The following is a 13,771-nucleotide window of genomic DNA, read 5'->3' on the forward strand; positions in this document are numbered from 1 at the left end:
CTATTGGGTATGGAGAAATATGAGCAAAGTTTAGAAACATGATTATATTTAATCAGCAGCAAAACCATCATAAAATATTTGCTTAGCATTTTAATAGCAAATTGCTCATGTCTAGGTCAATATTTCAGTTTCAGGATTCTGTCAGAATTTTAAAAATTCTACTGGAATATAACACTCCAACAGTGGCCAAATAACTAACAATTGAGTAAGCGGCTCTGTGTTGGATGCACTGTGCTACGGCACAGGAGAGGCAAAGATGAACAAGAAACAGTCTCAACTCTGAGGAAGACAGACGTGGAAATGGGAAGTTACTATATAGTTGGATATGTGTTGTACTGGAGACATGAATTATGTGGGCTCTGGGAACACAGGGAAGAGAGAGAGCACCTCCCACAAGGCAGGAAAGAAAAGCTTCACATTCAAGCTCAACCTTGAAGGGCTAGTGAGATTCTACCAGACTGTGATGAAGGCATCACAGAATCCAGCAGTATCTCACAGGGTTAGTGAAAAGCTCCAGCACAAAAGTGGCCTCTCTGCCACTGATGCCCCTGAAGAGGTTCATGCTGGTGAGGACCAGGGAGGCTGATCTGGGGATCTTGAATCAGGAGTTACAAGGGTATGGAAGGCTTAAGGAACAACTCTGCTGAAGCTTACCATGCCTTGGGCAAGGGTATGGTGGGAGCTGTCCAGGAAGGGCTGCATACCTCTGAGAGGCCCTGTGTGCTACGTTCAGGTGCTTAGACAAACACAGCAATAGGAATGGACAAGGAACCTTCTTTAAGACAGCTGTAGGTGGAGGAACTGGGAGGGTGACCAACTGAATGTGAGAAATAAGCAAAAGCCACGCATATAAATGCTCTAATGCTGCCAGCTGGGGTGGCTAGGTGGCTGATAATGCCATCCAGTGTGACAGGAATGGCAAGAGAAATTCTGGGTTCTAAAGAGAAGATGGTTAGGACCTGGCCAGTCTGGAGTTTCTTTCAGTTATCTCAACAGAGCCATCCACTAGGCAAGTGAGAATGTGAGACCAGAGTTCATGGAAACAGTTAGGGCTAATGGCACCGGTCTGAGAGAGGACAATGTAAGACATAGAGAGGTGGTGGTAAAAGCATCCAGAATGAATGGATCATCCAGAATGAATGGATCACCCAAAGGCGGCATTTAAAGTGAAGAAGAAGATGGCAGAGGACTGAATACTGGGGAAAGCAACATTTAAACAGAAAGTGGTATGAAAGAACTTGCCAAAGGAAACAGAAAGGTTCGAACAGAGACATATAAGAAAAAGGGGAAAAGAGAGGTACTATGCAAATTCAGGGAAGACAGACTCTGCAAAAGGACAGAGTGGCCCATGGTGTCAACACCTCAGGCAAGTAGAGTAAGACCATGATTAAACACGATCCTCTGGCTCCCAGAGATGCTCATTCCAACATCTGCTCCCGCAGAACTCACGTTGTTGGTGAAGAGCTCCAGCACAAAAGTGGCCACACTGCCATTGATGCCGATGAAGAGGTTCACGCTGGTAAGGACCACGTAGGCTGTGCTGGGGATCTTGAACACGAAGGAGGCGGGGTACATGAGAGGTGTGATGGACCACCTGGTGAGGCACAAAGACACATGTCCACTGGGGGTCCCCTGCCTTCCCTCTGACATTGGACACCACTTGCCCCATCCAGAGATGCCTTACCCATACAGCAGAAGGAGAAGGGCTAGCACAGGCAGGTTGGTGGAGGATACATAGGACTTCTGCTGGAAGCAGATAAAGATGATAATGACCAGCGTGGCGGGGACCACATAGTTGCACTAAAAGGGAAAACAAGGAAATCGAGTTCACCCCTAAGACAAAGATACGGCCCATCTCAAGTCTCTACCATCATCAGACAAGAAAGGGCAGATAAAGGGCACATTGAAGAATAACTCTGAATTAATGAAGCCATAGAAACCATCAATCAAAAGACTGGACAATACATTTTGACAAGCATTTTCCCCCTGGCTGATTTTATAAACTGCATGTCCTTTCTGTCTTTCCAACAGATAAGCCAAGGTGTCACGCTCAGTAAACTTACTGAACGAAGGATTTTCAGTCAGAGTAATTTCAATTTCACAGGCAGCAAGTAAGCTGCTGTTATTCTTCCCAAAGATGATTGTGTCTGTTACATCATTAATGCTATATTATAGTCTTCCCAAGTTCAATCTCACTTGTAATCTATTTATGAGGTAAGCATTTATAACATGAATGTCAGAACTGTTTCATCATACCGAGACTAATTTTAAAGTCTGTCTCGACAGTGTCTCAAGCATTAAAATGCAGAAATAAAGACTTGACCACAGGACAATTATGAGGATTCACAGCTGGCAGCACAAAGCACAGGCAGGGAGCTGGTAGCGGGCTCGTCAGCTGTTAGAAGAATTTGTAGCTTCAGACCGCAGGGCTCTGCACCTCAGTCTCATCCTACTCAATTGTGTTTTTCAACAATTTAGATGAAGACACACTTACATCAAATTTCGGAGGCTCAAAAGCCAAGAGGGATAGATAATACACAGGAAGGTAATTCTGAGTCAGAGGCTTGATCCTTTACCTCTGAATCTCATATGCCTGGCAGAGTCATTCACATAGTGAGCATTCAGTCTATTTGTGCTTACTGAATAAAGCAATTATTGGATCAAAGTGAAAATAAAACACTACACAAAATTCAGTGTAACAGGAATAAACATAAAGTTTATTCTGGTTAATCATATATATATGTGTGTGTGTGTGTGTGTGTGTGTGTGTGTGTGTATATGACTTATATATAGGTTCAAAAAAGTCAATTGCATTAGTGTATGGTGAAAGAGACTTCTTTTAACAATACCTATGAAATAGAGGTTTCAGTTTACTACCAACTTGCCAACAAGACAGTGCTACTTCCACAATGGAATACTCTGGGCTGTGTGATAGAAGCATGGGATAAAGATCAACTCCCTCTAGACTCATAACCATTCAGACCACAGCCTGAACATAAGATGAATTCTAGGCTTTGCTTTTCAAAAGGCACAGGAGCCATCTGGAGCGTGGCCAGAGAGAGGCAATCAGGTCAGAACGGTGACGAGTCTGACAGGCTTGCTGTAACCAACACAGACACCATCACATCATCACCACTCACATTCGTACAGTGCATCAGAGATTCCAAAGTGTGCTCTCATATATCATCTCATCTGGGGAAGACTTAGGGTAAACGATAGTTGTCTTCGAATATCTGAAGGGCTGTTCAGCTGGAGAAGAATTAAATTTCTTCTACAGGGCCCACAATGAACAGAACTCATAGGGAGATATATTTGAACTCCACTTTACAAAAATTAGAACTTTAGAATTTTTTTGAAGTCTTCCATATTGGTTCAAACAGAAGCAATGTATTATAGCTGGCATGAAAATATACTTGCAATGGATGGATAAGCTTCTGGTTAATCTTTTAAATTTTTAAAATTCTTTTAAAATTTTTCAAATGACAGATAAAGTCCCTAGGAAGATAAAATGCACCCTAACTCTGCAGGTTTCAATCTAACAGACATGCTAGAGGCATTGGCCTTGAGTTTTGAATAAAATTCTTCCATCTCAGTTTCTCTGACAAGTTGTCACCTAGCGAATGAGATGGTGGTGGTATTAACTGCAGATAGTGTAGACGAATTCCCTCTCCCACGTGAGGTCAGCTCTGTGCTCAAGGCCATGTTCAGTGACATCAAAGTGTACAACTGCGTCTGCCTTTTGCTTTTCATTCCTCTTTAGAGACAGCTAGAACATTTCTTGGTGCTAGCCAGGGGCTCTCCCATCCATCCAATCCAGAGCCCTGAGGGAGGTTTATAAAGCAGCCATAGACCGGATTCCTACCATGTCCCAGACAAAGTTGGAGAGCCAGTAGATGACAGGCTTCACTCCGCTGATGAATTGCAGGTGCTTGGCTTTGCTGACCCGCTCCTGGATCAGGAACACAACAAAGCTGGCTGGGACGAAGGACATCGCAAAGATGACACAGATGGAGACAAGGACGTCCACCGATGTGGTCATCCTGAAAAAGACAGTGTAGCTGAGGACTCAATCAGGAGGATGGACACACACACACAAACATCTGAAGCATAGCTCAGGAAATGCAACCTGTTCATCACGCATAGTTTATTTAGGGTTAAAGATGATTATTCCACGCCACAACTACAGCAATGCAGGATCCGAGCTGCATGTGCAACCTATGCCACAGCCCATGGCAACGCCAGATGCTAAACCCATTAAGCGAGGCCAAGGATTGAACCTGCATCCTCATGGACACTAGTCGGGTTCCTAACCCACTGAACTACAATAAGAACTCCAAGATGATTATTTTTAAATTAAAAGAAAATAATTCAAGTGCAAAACTAATTCCACTGAGGCCAAAAAGCATCCACTGCCATAATGAAATTATTACAGGAAATCTAAGAGTGGCCTAATGGCATTCACTTCGTTCCACTATCTTTGATCTTCTATGATCAACAAGTTAAAAATTTTCACACATAGAGGACTAGTGTAGATTGAAAACTAAATAAAGCAGAAATAGGAGTTCCCATTGTGGCGCAGTGGTTAACGAATCCGACTAGGAACCATGAGGTTGCGGGTTCGGTCCCTGCCCTTGCTCAGTGGGTTGACGATCCAGTGTTGCCGTGAGCTGTGGTGTAGGTTGCAGACGCAGCTCGGATCCTGCGTTGCTGTGGCTCTGGCATAGGCTGGCAGCCACAGCTCCGATTCGACCCCTAGCCTGGGAACCTCCATATGCCGCGGGAGTGGCCCAAGAAATAGCAAAAAGACAAAATAAATAAATAAATAAATAAAGCAGAAATACTAATGTGAAATTATTCAAACAATAATTTCTGGCTGTAAATTATTATAAACAGGTTTGACAACAAAAGCACATGGCATATCAATCTAAAACATTGAAAAAATTCTATCAGATTCTTATTATGAGAAGAATAGTCTTACGAATCCATTAAATGGAGCATAATATAAACTATTTCTCTACATCAATTTTACATAAACTTGGTATAAAGATCCTAGTGACATATTAATATTCTACATGAGTGAAGCAGAAATTATAACTGTGTTATGCTCCATATCCAGGAAAGGAACTTAACGTATGTTGTATGTCAGCCATGTGCTGAATGCTGGACCTGGCAATTTACCTGAATTACCTCATTTAACACCATACATCTAGAAAATTTAGAAACCACATCAAACTCAGATCTTTATCATTTTAAAGGCTACACACTCCAAACTAGATCATACTGGCTTTAACTTCACACACACACACTCCAAGAATTAAACACACAAGCTGATTTAAAAAAAAAAAAAAAAAAAAAGCATGTTTCATCAAGTTTAAAAATAGTGGTTTCAAAATGAATGAAACTGATTTTTTTTATTAAATACTGTGTTAAGAGTGAGTTAAAATATATTAGAATTGTAGTAACAATTTACCTTACTTTCTATGAATTCACTAAATGTAATAATGGCTTTAATATATCAGTCATCTAATTCATAAGCTGATCATTTTCTGTCCAAAGCCTGGATCAACCCAGACACACCATAATGTTACTGTTTCCCCAGCTATTACTCTTCAGCCAGCATCATACTTCCTTCCCCTACTCCACAATCCCAAATACCCTCACCTCTCCCCACCGGATGCATCCAGACATTGCAACACTTACAGAGCCACTTCTGAGAGCTGCTGCTTGGTGAGGTTCAGGGGGTGATTGAAAGCAGTAATCCCATACTGGCTGGGGTTCTCTCCCTTCTGCAGGTTGGCCCGAAGAATGGCATTGTTGATGACATTCAAGAAAGAACTGATGGCATGCCAGCCCTTGTTATTGAACCACACCTGAAATGAAACATACCAGGTACGAGGGACTGCTCCCAAACTCTGCTCCCGAAGGTAGGGACACACACACAAAGCATGCATGTAAACTTCAGAAATTCCAGTCATACCCCAAGATAAAACATTATGGTCAAAGAATATGGCAAAGAGGTAAAAGCAGCCAGGCACTGTGCTGACTCTCTTGAACTCATCTAATCCTCACCACAGTTTTGAGGTAGCCATGATCACTGTCTCCGTTTTAGAGATTAGGAAACTGAGGCTTAGACAGGTTAAATAACTTGGTCAAGTTCATAATGGTTCCTCTGGTGCGGCTGGTGGCAAAAGAAGTTCTCTTCATCATTATACCATATGGCCTCCCTGATAAAATTGTCTTTTCTGTCACTGTCTTTTCTGCCTTGTCTTTTCTATCATAAATCAATGTTATCATGAGCTGAAAGTACTTTGGGGAACATAAGGATTATTGCTCATCAAGAAGCTATTTGGAGCAAAGAGCTTTTACCTTGACGTTATTTTTCGTGTCCAGTCCTGTCATGAACCTTCCCAAGTTGCTGAGAAATCGATCTGCAGAGCTGTCCTGTGAACAACAGAGACCTGCTTCAGCTGGGACCGTTCACAATGTGAGGGCAACAGGAAGTCTAGAGTCTGTGAATAATGGGACAACCTCGTGAAGGGCAACACCACCACTGCCTCGTTCACTGAAATGAAACTTAAGGCCACTGAATAACTGGCTCCTGAGAGACAAGTGACCAGAAGTCTAAAGCACTGATGTTGCCATGAGCCACAAGTCTTAAAGTAACCAGGGAGAAGCTCTGTGACTTCAAGTCCCAAGATGAAGATGTCTGATTAAAACTAGTGGTAAGGACTCTTCACCGTATTCCTCTGACGCCATCCTAAGACCCTAAATTACACTCAATGTGCAGATGTGTCCGATTCATGGGGTCTATGCCTCAAAGGCACAGACAGATACAGACTCCGGGACTATCATGCTGTCCATCACCCTAGAGTCTGTATCATCTGACCCCCTAAACTCCAACTTAGAAATGGGGAACTTGAGTAACAGATAAATGAAGTGAGTGTTTATCAGATTCCAAAGCCAGGTGCCAGCTTAAAGCGAATGATTCACTTCCTGTTTAACCAGGGATTGTATTAGAAAAACATGTTTTGAGTTCCCAGCGGTAACAAACCCAACTAGAATTCATGAGAATGTGGATTCAATCCCTGGCCTCGCTCAGAGGGTTAAGGATCTGGCATTGCCGTGCGTTATGTTGTTGGTCGCAGATGCGGCTCAGATCTGGCATTGCTGTGGCTGTGGTGTAGGCTGACGGCTGCAGCTCTGATCCAACCCCTAGCCTGGGAACTTCCATATGCCGCAGGTGTGGCCCTAACAAGAACACAACAAAAAGCCAGAAAAATATGTTCAATGCCCAGTTGATTTACCCACTGGCCAAACTTATAAATTTAGGTTATTCTGAGAGGTGTTGAATCTCTGCATTTGTTCTGGATCTGAGTCTTCAGACATTTAATACACACTGAGTGGCTCAGTCTTGTCTGGCCCAAGATCACTAAATGCCCAGTGATGGCTTTGTACTTGAACATCTTCAATAAGAAGCTGCCAGGTGATACCTGCCAACTACTTCCAGGTACCAGTAATTCACTTTCTGTCTGACACCTCTCAGGATAGATACCATACCTTGGCTACCTTCAAGTGTTTCTTCATTTGCTTGATGGCATCATTAACTTCTTCACTCGGAGGAAGTGACTGATAATTACTGGCACCCAGGGAAAACCCACCATACCTAAAAGAACAGCCTGGCATTAAAACACAGACAGTGTGGAGTACCATATCACTCAGCAGCAGACACTGCCTAAGTATGTAATGCTTCATTCAGATGAACTGCCTTGTCAAAGCAGGACGAAAGTTAGACAAAATTTCACCTTGGCCTCCTCTAATGGATTCTGGCAATCTCTTTATTCTTATGGCTCCTGTCCACGTGGGAGGGACCTGGGTCCGATTATTCACAGAGTGAGACATCTGAGATACTGAGGTAAGAATGCTCACCCATCTCACAGATGCTTCTCCCACTCTGGTGGCTCAGGCCTGAACTTGGGTCTTAGGGCAAGCAGACAGGGAGTCAGGATGAGCAGTGAGGAACACTGACCAAAGAGGCCAGGGAGGGCTTATAGACAGGCCATGGCTCTTTGCTAGCAGGAGGACCACAATAGGGTCCTGCATCCACTCTGCTCAGAGTTACTCAGTAGGTCCTGGCTTTGGGGGAAAAGGCAAAGGGGAAAGGTGGCAGACTGTGACAAAAGGTCAAGTTTTGAGGCAGCCATTTAAGGCATCTCATTTTTCATGAGAAAGATGAGCTTCAAGGATCCTTCTTTCTTCTCTTGCCAAGTTCCACTGCTCCTTCAAAACTCAAAGGGATATGAGCACGGGTTCAGGGTGGAGAATGGTGGGGAGAGAGCCTGATTACATCAGAGGACAGAATGATTCTTTCTATCTCCATGGAACTCTGGTTTTATTTCCTAATAGAAATATTGTTTCTAAAACAAAAAAACACTCATATGGATAAGTGAGCTGAAATACAATGAAAACAGATGGTTTTGATGTCTTTGATTTCATCTAAGACCTTCTCAGTTATTCCAAAGGCCTGAAAAATTGTCCTCGAATCCCTAGACCGCCAGGAATCTGATTTGATGAGTTTAACTAGCATAGGTATTCTCCTCACAAGAATTCCCGTCAAGTCCTGAGAGACCCAAGAGGAACTTCTGCCTCTCCTCAAGGAGATCAGTGTGCCAAATATTTCAAAGGCCTCTGAAGTGGCAGCTGGGCACTGAGCAAAAATGCTAAAGGGGAATCAATCCCTAAACCAACAGCTTTCCAGGATCCAAGACTCCTGCATCAAAGTCATCTTCCTAAACTTCAAGAGTCAAGGAAAAGTAAAAGAACGTACAGAGCCGTCAACTTACCTAAACTCATTCACCCAGATCTTGTTCTTTAAGCTGCAAAAGGCCAAAGACAAAGAAATCAGAAATCAGTTCAAAGAAACATTGATCCTATTCCTGATGATACAAAGGGAGTAAATGTCTGCTTGAGGATACAACAAAGGGCCAGAAATAATCCTATGATCAGGCTGGTGCTATAGGGTTTTGCCAATGTCTAATCAGCATGTCTTTTCTTCCCCTCCTACTAAAACCTTATTGTTTATATAAACATCAGACCTTATATTAAAACAATTCAAGGAGTTCCCGTCGTGGCGCAGTGGTTAACAAATCCGACTAGGAACCCATGAGGTTGCGGTTTCGGTCCCTGCCCTTGCTCAGTGGGTTGACGATCCGGCATTGCCGTGAGCTGTGGTGTAGGTTGCAGACGCGGCTCGGATCCCGCGTTGCTGTGGCTATGGCATAGGCCAGGGGCTACAGCTCCGATTGGACCCCTAGCCTGGGAACCTCCATATGCCGCGGGAGCGGCCCAAGAAATAGCAAAAAGACAAAAATAATAAATAAATAAATAAAATAAAACAATTCAAAACCCAACAGATGCGATCAAACGAGAAACTTTTCAAATTCAAAATGACAGATCAATTATGGATGACGTATGGAAACTCACAGTAACTGTCATTCAAGCATACACTTATCATGAAAAGCCACTAGAACTCCTAACTTACAAGCCCAACTAACCAAGCTGATGGGAAGGAAACCAAAGCAAATGTTTTCTGAACATCAACTAAGTACAGCAGCCCCCTTTATCTGGAGGGCATAAGTTCCAAGATCCCCAGCAGATGTCTGTAACCATGGATAATACTGACCCCAACATATACTGTGGGTTTTTTTCCTATGTCTCCTGTCAATTTCTGTGAAGGTCAATAGGGCCACTATTATGTAGAATAAGGACACAAGTACTATAATACTGGACAGTCGGTCTGATGATTGAAGAGAGCCAAGGCAGGTAGCACTGATGGTGTGGGTATGCTGGACAAAGGGACAATTTCATCCTGGGCCCCAGGAAGCTATGTGCTCTCCCAAGGCTCCACGGCCAAGACAGGCCACTAAGTCTGCCCAGGACTCACTTTATAACTCCACATGTTATCATCCATTCCATCCACAAAGGGTACTTTCTAAGTACCATTTCATTTAATCCCAACATCCTTACTATAACTAGTAAGAACAACATCCTTACTATATTTTACACAATCTAAGGCTTTCAAAGGATAACTGGCTGCCCAGGGTCGAACAGCTATTAAGTGGCAGAATTAGAATCTGAATCCAGATTTTCATTCTGGAAGCAGGCAACCTCTGTCTTGAAGCTGAACGTGCAGATTATTTCCCATCATCTTTTACAATTTGAAAGAATGTCCAAACTTCCAAAAGACAACATCAGGCCAAAGTGTGATGTTTCCCTATTATTCAACCTATCATTTTTAGACCTTTCATTCCTATGATCCATAATGACGAAGCAGGTATTGAGTTTAGTAAATAATGACCTTTTGGCTATGATCTGCACATAGGTCTTCACCAGGTAATCCGAAATGTTTCTTCCCGTCAGGTTCTGAAGGATGTCCGCGGTGTTCTGTTTTCTCTGTTATCACAGAAAACCAAGCACATGTGTCTTTATGGACCAGAATTGGGATAGGAAACAAATCAAGGACAATAATGACACATGTCCCTGAAAACACGTACCACAGTGTGACCAGACTCTGCTCCCAGGGCCTAGGCATCGCCATCAGCCACCACCAGGCCTGGCCCAGGGTCAGATGGCCCCCAGCATGGCCATTCACTTATGCCAAGCCAAGGGGTTCCCCAGCGAATTTATTCTGAGTAACTAACAACAGACCATCAAGCATGAGTCTTCATGGTTACAGAAGGTTTTTAGGGAGCAGCATCAGTGACCATGCCTAGTGAATTCTTAGGTGCACTGGAGTTATACTGATGAAGAGATGTTATTTTCAGGAGAGGTAGCCAGGTCTACTTTAAGTTCTCACAACATTTAACATTACTTCTCTTCACCCTGCAACCTGGATGCTGGCAAAGCAGCAGAGAGACACCACAAGCAAGCCTCTTCCTGAAATCATTCTCGAAAAAAAAAATCATGGCTCAGAATTGCTGCCGTCACTCAGAGTCTCAGGACATCAGAGTTTCATTGCCCAGCTTCCCCAAATCGGCAGGGAGGAGACAGGCCTGGGGATTCAGAGTGGCCTGAACAAGGTCACTAGCTCATCTGTGGCAGAGACAGAGATGAAGGGGACTTGTGACAGTCTGTCCTGTGACACTATCACTGCGCGAGAGGCCACAATACGCCTTCCACAGCCTACCAGTGCAGAGCATGGTGCTCTGGTTCTATCTCAAACAAGCAAGGAAACTAGGCTGACTTCAAAATGTGTCATCCAGACCTTCTTCCCAGCCCACCCTGCACCCCCACCTGAACAGTCACACCCTGAAAGTGACTCACCTGTGGAGGAGGCAGCCCCCCTGCCCCCAGGGGACACACCGGCAGCATCTTCTTGATTTTGTCACTGCTACACTGGCAGGCAGGGGAGGGGTTCGCCATCGTCCAGTTCCCATTTTGGAAGAGGTCCCTGATGGTCTGGGGAACTGGGGCAGTGATCCATTCCTTCTCCCCCACCAAGCAGGGCTTGTCTCTGCAAAGGAACACCAGAGGTAGGATTACCCAGGAGGCCCGGCCTCTCCTGCTATGTTAGAGGACAGGACCAATCAATAACAACTGCAAACATGCATCTACCCCCTCACCATTTGGTTATTTGATCCACCCCACAGACACATAAGCTACACACTCATTTAACAACTAAGGACGATGGAACACAGAGGACCTCAGTGCTCAGACAGTGAACTCAAGTCAGTCTAACTAGCAGCATTCAATCTCTCACCCATGTGTTCACTCAACAAACATCTGAGCATCTACTATGTGCCAGACACTGTCCTGCATATTTGAGACTCTGGGGTGAAACGACAGCTTCTGCCTTCATGGAGTTTGTGTACCCGTGAAAGCATTAGGTAACAAACAAATAAATAATACAATCTTTAGATGGCCAAAAGTGATGCAAAATAAAGAGAGAAAGGACTACCTGAACAGGTCAGGTCATAAACTTCGGCCAAAACCTAAATGATGAGAGAGAACCAGAACAAGCCCAGGCAGGGGTTGAGGGGGAAGAATATTATAAGCAGAAGCAACGGAAACAGATGAAAAGGTCCTGAGTTCAATGTTTAAGGAACAACAGGAAGGCAGTGGGGCTGGGATGTGATGAGCTATGAGGAGCAGTGATAGAGATGAGGAGGAGAGGGAGGGAGGAGCCAGAGGACACAGGCCTTAGAAGGAATCTGCATTTTATGATCAATGTGCTGAACACTGGTAGAAAATGTCAAGATGTGCTTTATGTTTTAAAACAAGTAGAGAGTTTAGGGGTGAACGGGGATGAGAGTTGTTGGTCCATGAAGAGCTGGGTCGTTTGCAAGCATCCCAGGGGAATAAGGAAGGACAGGCCTTTATGTCCGATTTGAGCTCTGAGTTACTATGGGAACATTAGTAGGTCACTTGCCCTCTCCCTCTCAGGGCCTATTTTCTCCACTAGTAAAACAAAAGTATCAAATGATTTGTTACAATAAGTCATATTTCAACAAGGCACTTCTAATATCCCTTCCAGTTTCAAAATTCTGCAGTTTACAGCAGAGCCGCAGTCTTGAGATGATTCTTACAGCAAACGAATAGTTTTGTGGATTGCTCTCTAGCTCTTTTTTTTTTTTAATTTAATTAAAAAAATGTTTTTAGAGCCATGCCTGCAGCATATGGACGTTCCCAGGCTAGGAGCTCAATCAGAGCTGCAGCTGCAGGCCTGTACCACAGCCTGTACCACAGCCATGCCAGATCTGAGCCGCATCTTCCACCTATCCTGCAGCCTGCTGCAACACTGGATCATTAACCCACTGAGCAAGGCCAGGGATGGAACCTGCATCCTCACAGAGACAACATTGGGTCCTTAACCTACTGAGCCACAAGGTGCTCGAAGGAGTCAGTCTTTCTACACCTTCTCAGGCTCTCCATAAGCCCTCAGTCTGTGGTTAACCAGCTCAGGTGCAAATTCTATCTGAGCCTAGAAACTTGAACCTGCCTCTGCCATCACTGAGCTTTCTCAGAAGCGCCTCGCCTCTCTGCCTTTACTCATAAAGCTCTTCAGACACACTTAGAGTCATATGGGTGTTTCACTGAATTTACTGACACACTGCCTACTTTTCAAAAAAAGAATTTTGGAGGAGCATATGATAAAAAATATGCTACTCTAAAAGAAGAAAATGTTCATTTCTATAAAAACTATGTTGTCTTTTCAGGGTGTTAGGGTGAAGAAGCTGATAAGCAGAACTGCAAATTATACATAATGGGAGCCCATTTCTGCACTTAAGTATAGGCACGCGGGGGAAGTGATCAGTAAGTACAAAGTGCTATTTAAATATTAATTTCTAAAGCAGTAAGAAAACAGCTATAGTGATTTGCCTGGCAGGATGCAGAAGACTCTCCTAGTCTATCATGTTCCTAGATGGTCTGATTAGATCATCACATTAACTTTTTTAAAATACAAAATGACTTAAAGGGCAACTGATAGCAGTCATAACGTGGCAAACAAGTGACAAATGCAGTGCAGAGATCACACAAGGTGACAAGCAGAGGAAGCCAGCCCCAGAGGGGCTCCCAGCTCAAGTGGCACTCACGGGATTGGGTTCCCTTCCATACACCGGGTCCCGAAGCCAGGCTTTCTGGTGAGGGCATTCAAGAGTTCCTGGGTGCCCACGTCCTCAGGCGCATCATTACTGTGGGCACATGAGAGGCAGCCAGCGCAGCAATTCATTAAAACCATGAATCAGGGGGAGGAAAGGTTTATTTAAAAAAGAAA

The 13,771-nt window shown here is 43.9% G+C and overlaps 1 protein-coding gene across 7 annotated transcripts in view; it reads right to left on the reverse strand.

Annotated features, from left to right (window-relative positions):
- The window catches only part of ABCA1 (ATP binding cassette subfamily A member 1), a 132,385-nt gene that overhangs the window by 15,186 nt on the left and 103,428 nt on the right, over window positions 1–13,771 (reverse strand). For all 7 annotated transcript variants that reach the window (XM_047768083.1, XM_047768084.1, XM_047768079.1 and 4 more), the window contains 10 exons: window positions 13,590–13,688; window positions 11,320–11,509; window positions 10,355–10,449; window positions 8,841–8,873; window positions 7,558–7,663; window positions 6,367–6,441; window positions 5,701–5,870; window positions 3,863–4,040; window positions 1,685–1,800; window positions 1,450–1,594 (listed from right to left, as the gene is read on the reverse strand). In XM_047768083.1, the coding sequence (XP_047624039.1) occupies window positions 1,450–1,594; window positions 1,685–1,800; window positions 3,863–4,040; window positions 5,701–5,870; window positions 6,367–6,441; window positions 7,558–7,663; window positions 8,841–8,873; window positions 10,355–10,449; window positions 11,320–11,509; window positions 13,590–13,688 (1,207 nt within the window). The remainder of the gene's footprint in view (window positions 1–1,449; window positions 1,595–1,684; window positions 1,801–3,862; window positions 4,041–5,700; window positions 5,871–6,366; window positions 6,442–7,557; window positions 7,664–8,840; window positions 8,874–10,354; window positions 10,450–11,319; window positions 11,510–13,589; window positions 13,689–13,771) is intronic.

Source organism: Phacochoerus africanus, chromosome 2 (assembly GCF_016906955.1).
Source record: "Phacochoerus africanus isolate WHEZ1 chromosome 2, ROS_Pafr_v1, whole genome shotgun sequence".
Taxonomy (NCBI): domain Eukaryota; kingdom Metazoa; phylum Chordata; class Mammalia; order Artiodactyla; family Suidae; genus Phacochoerus; species Phacochoerus africanus.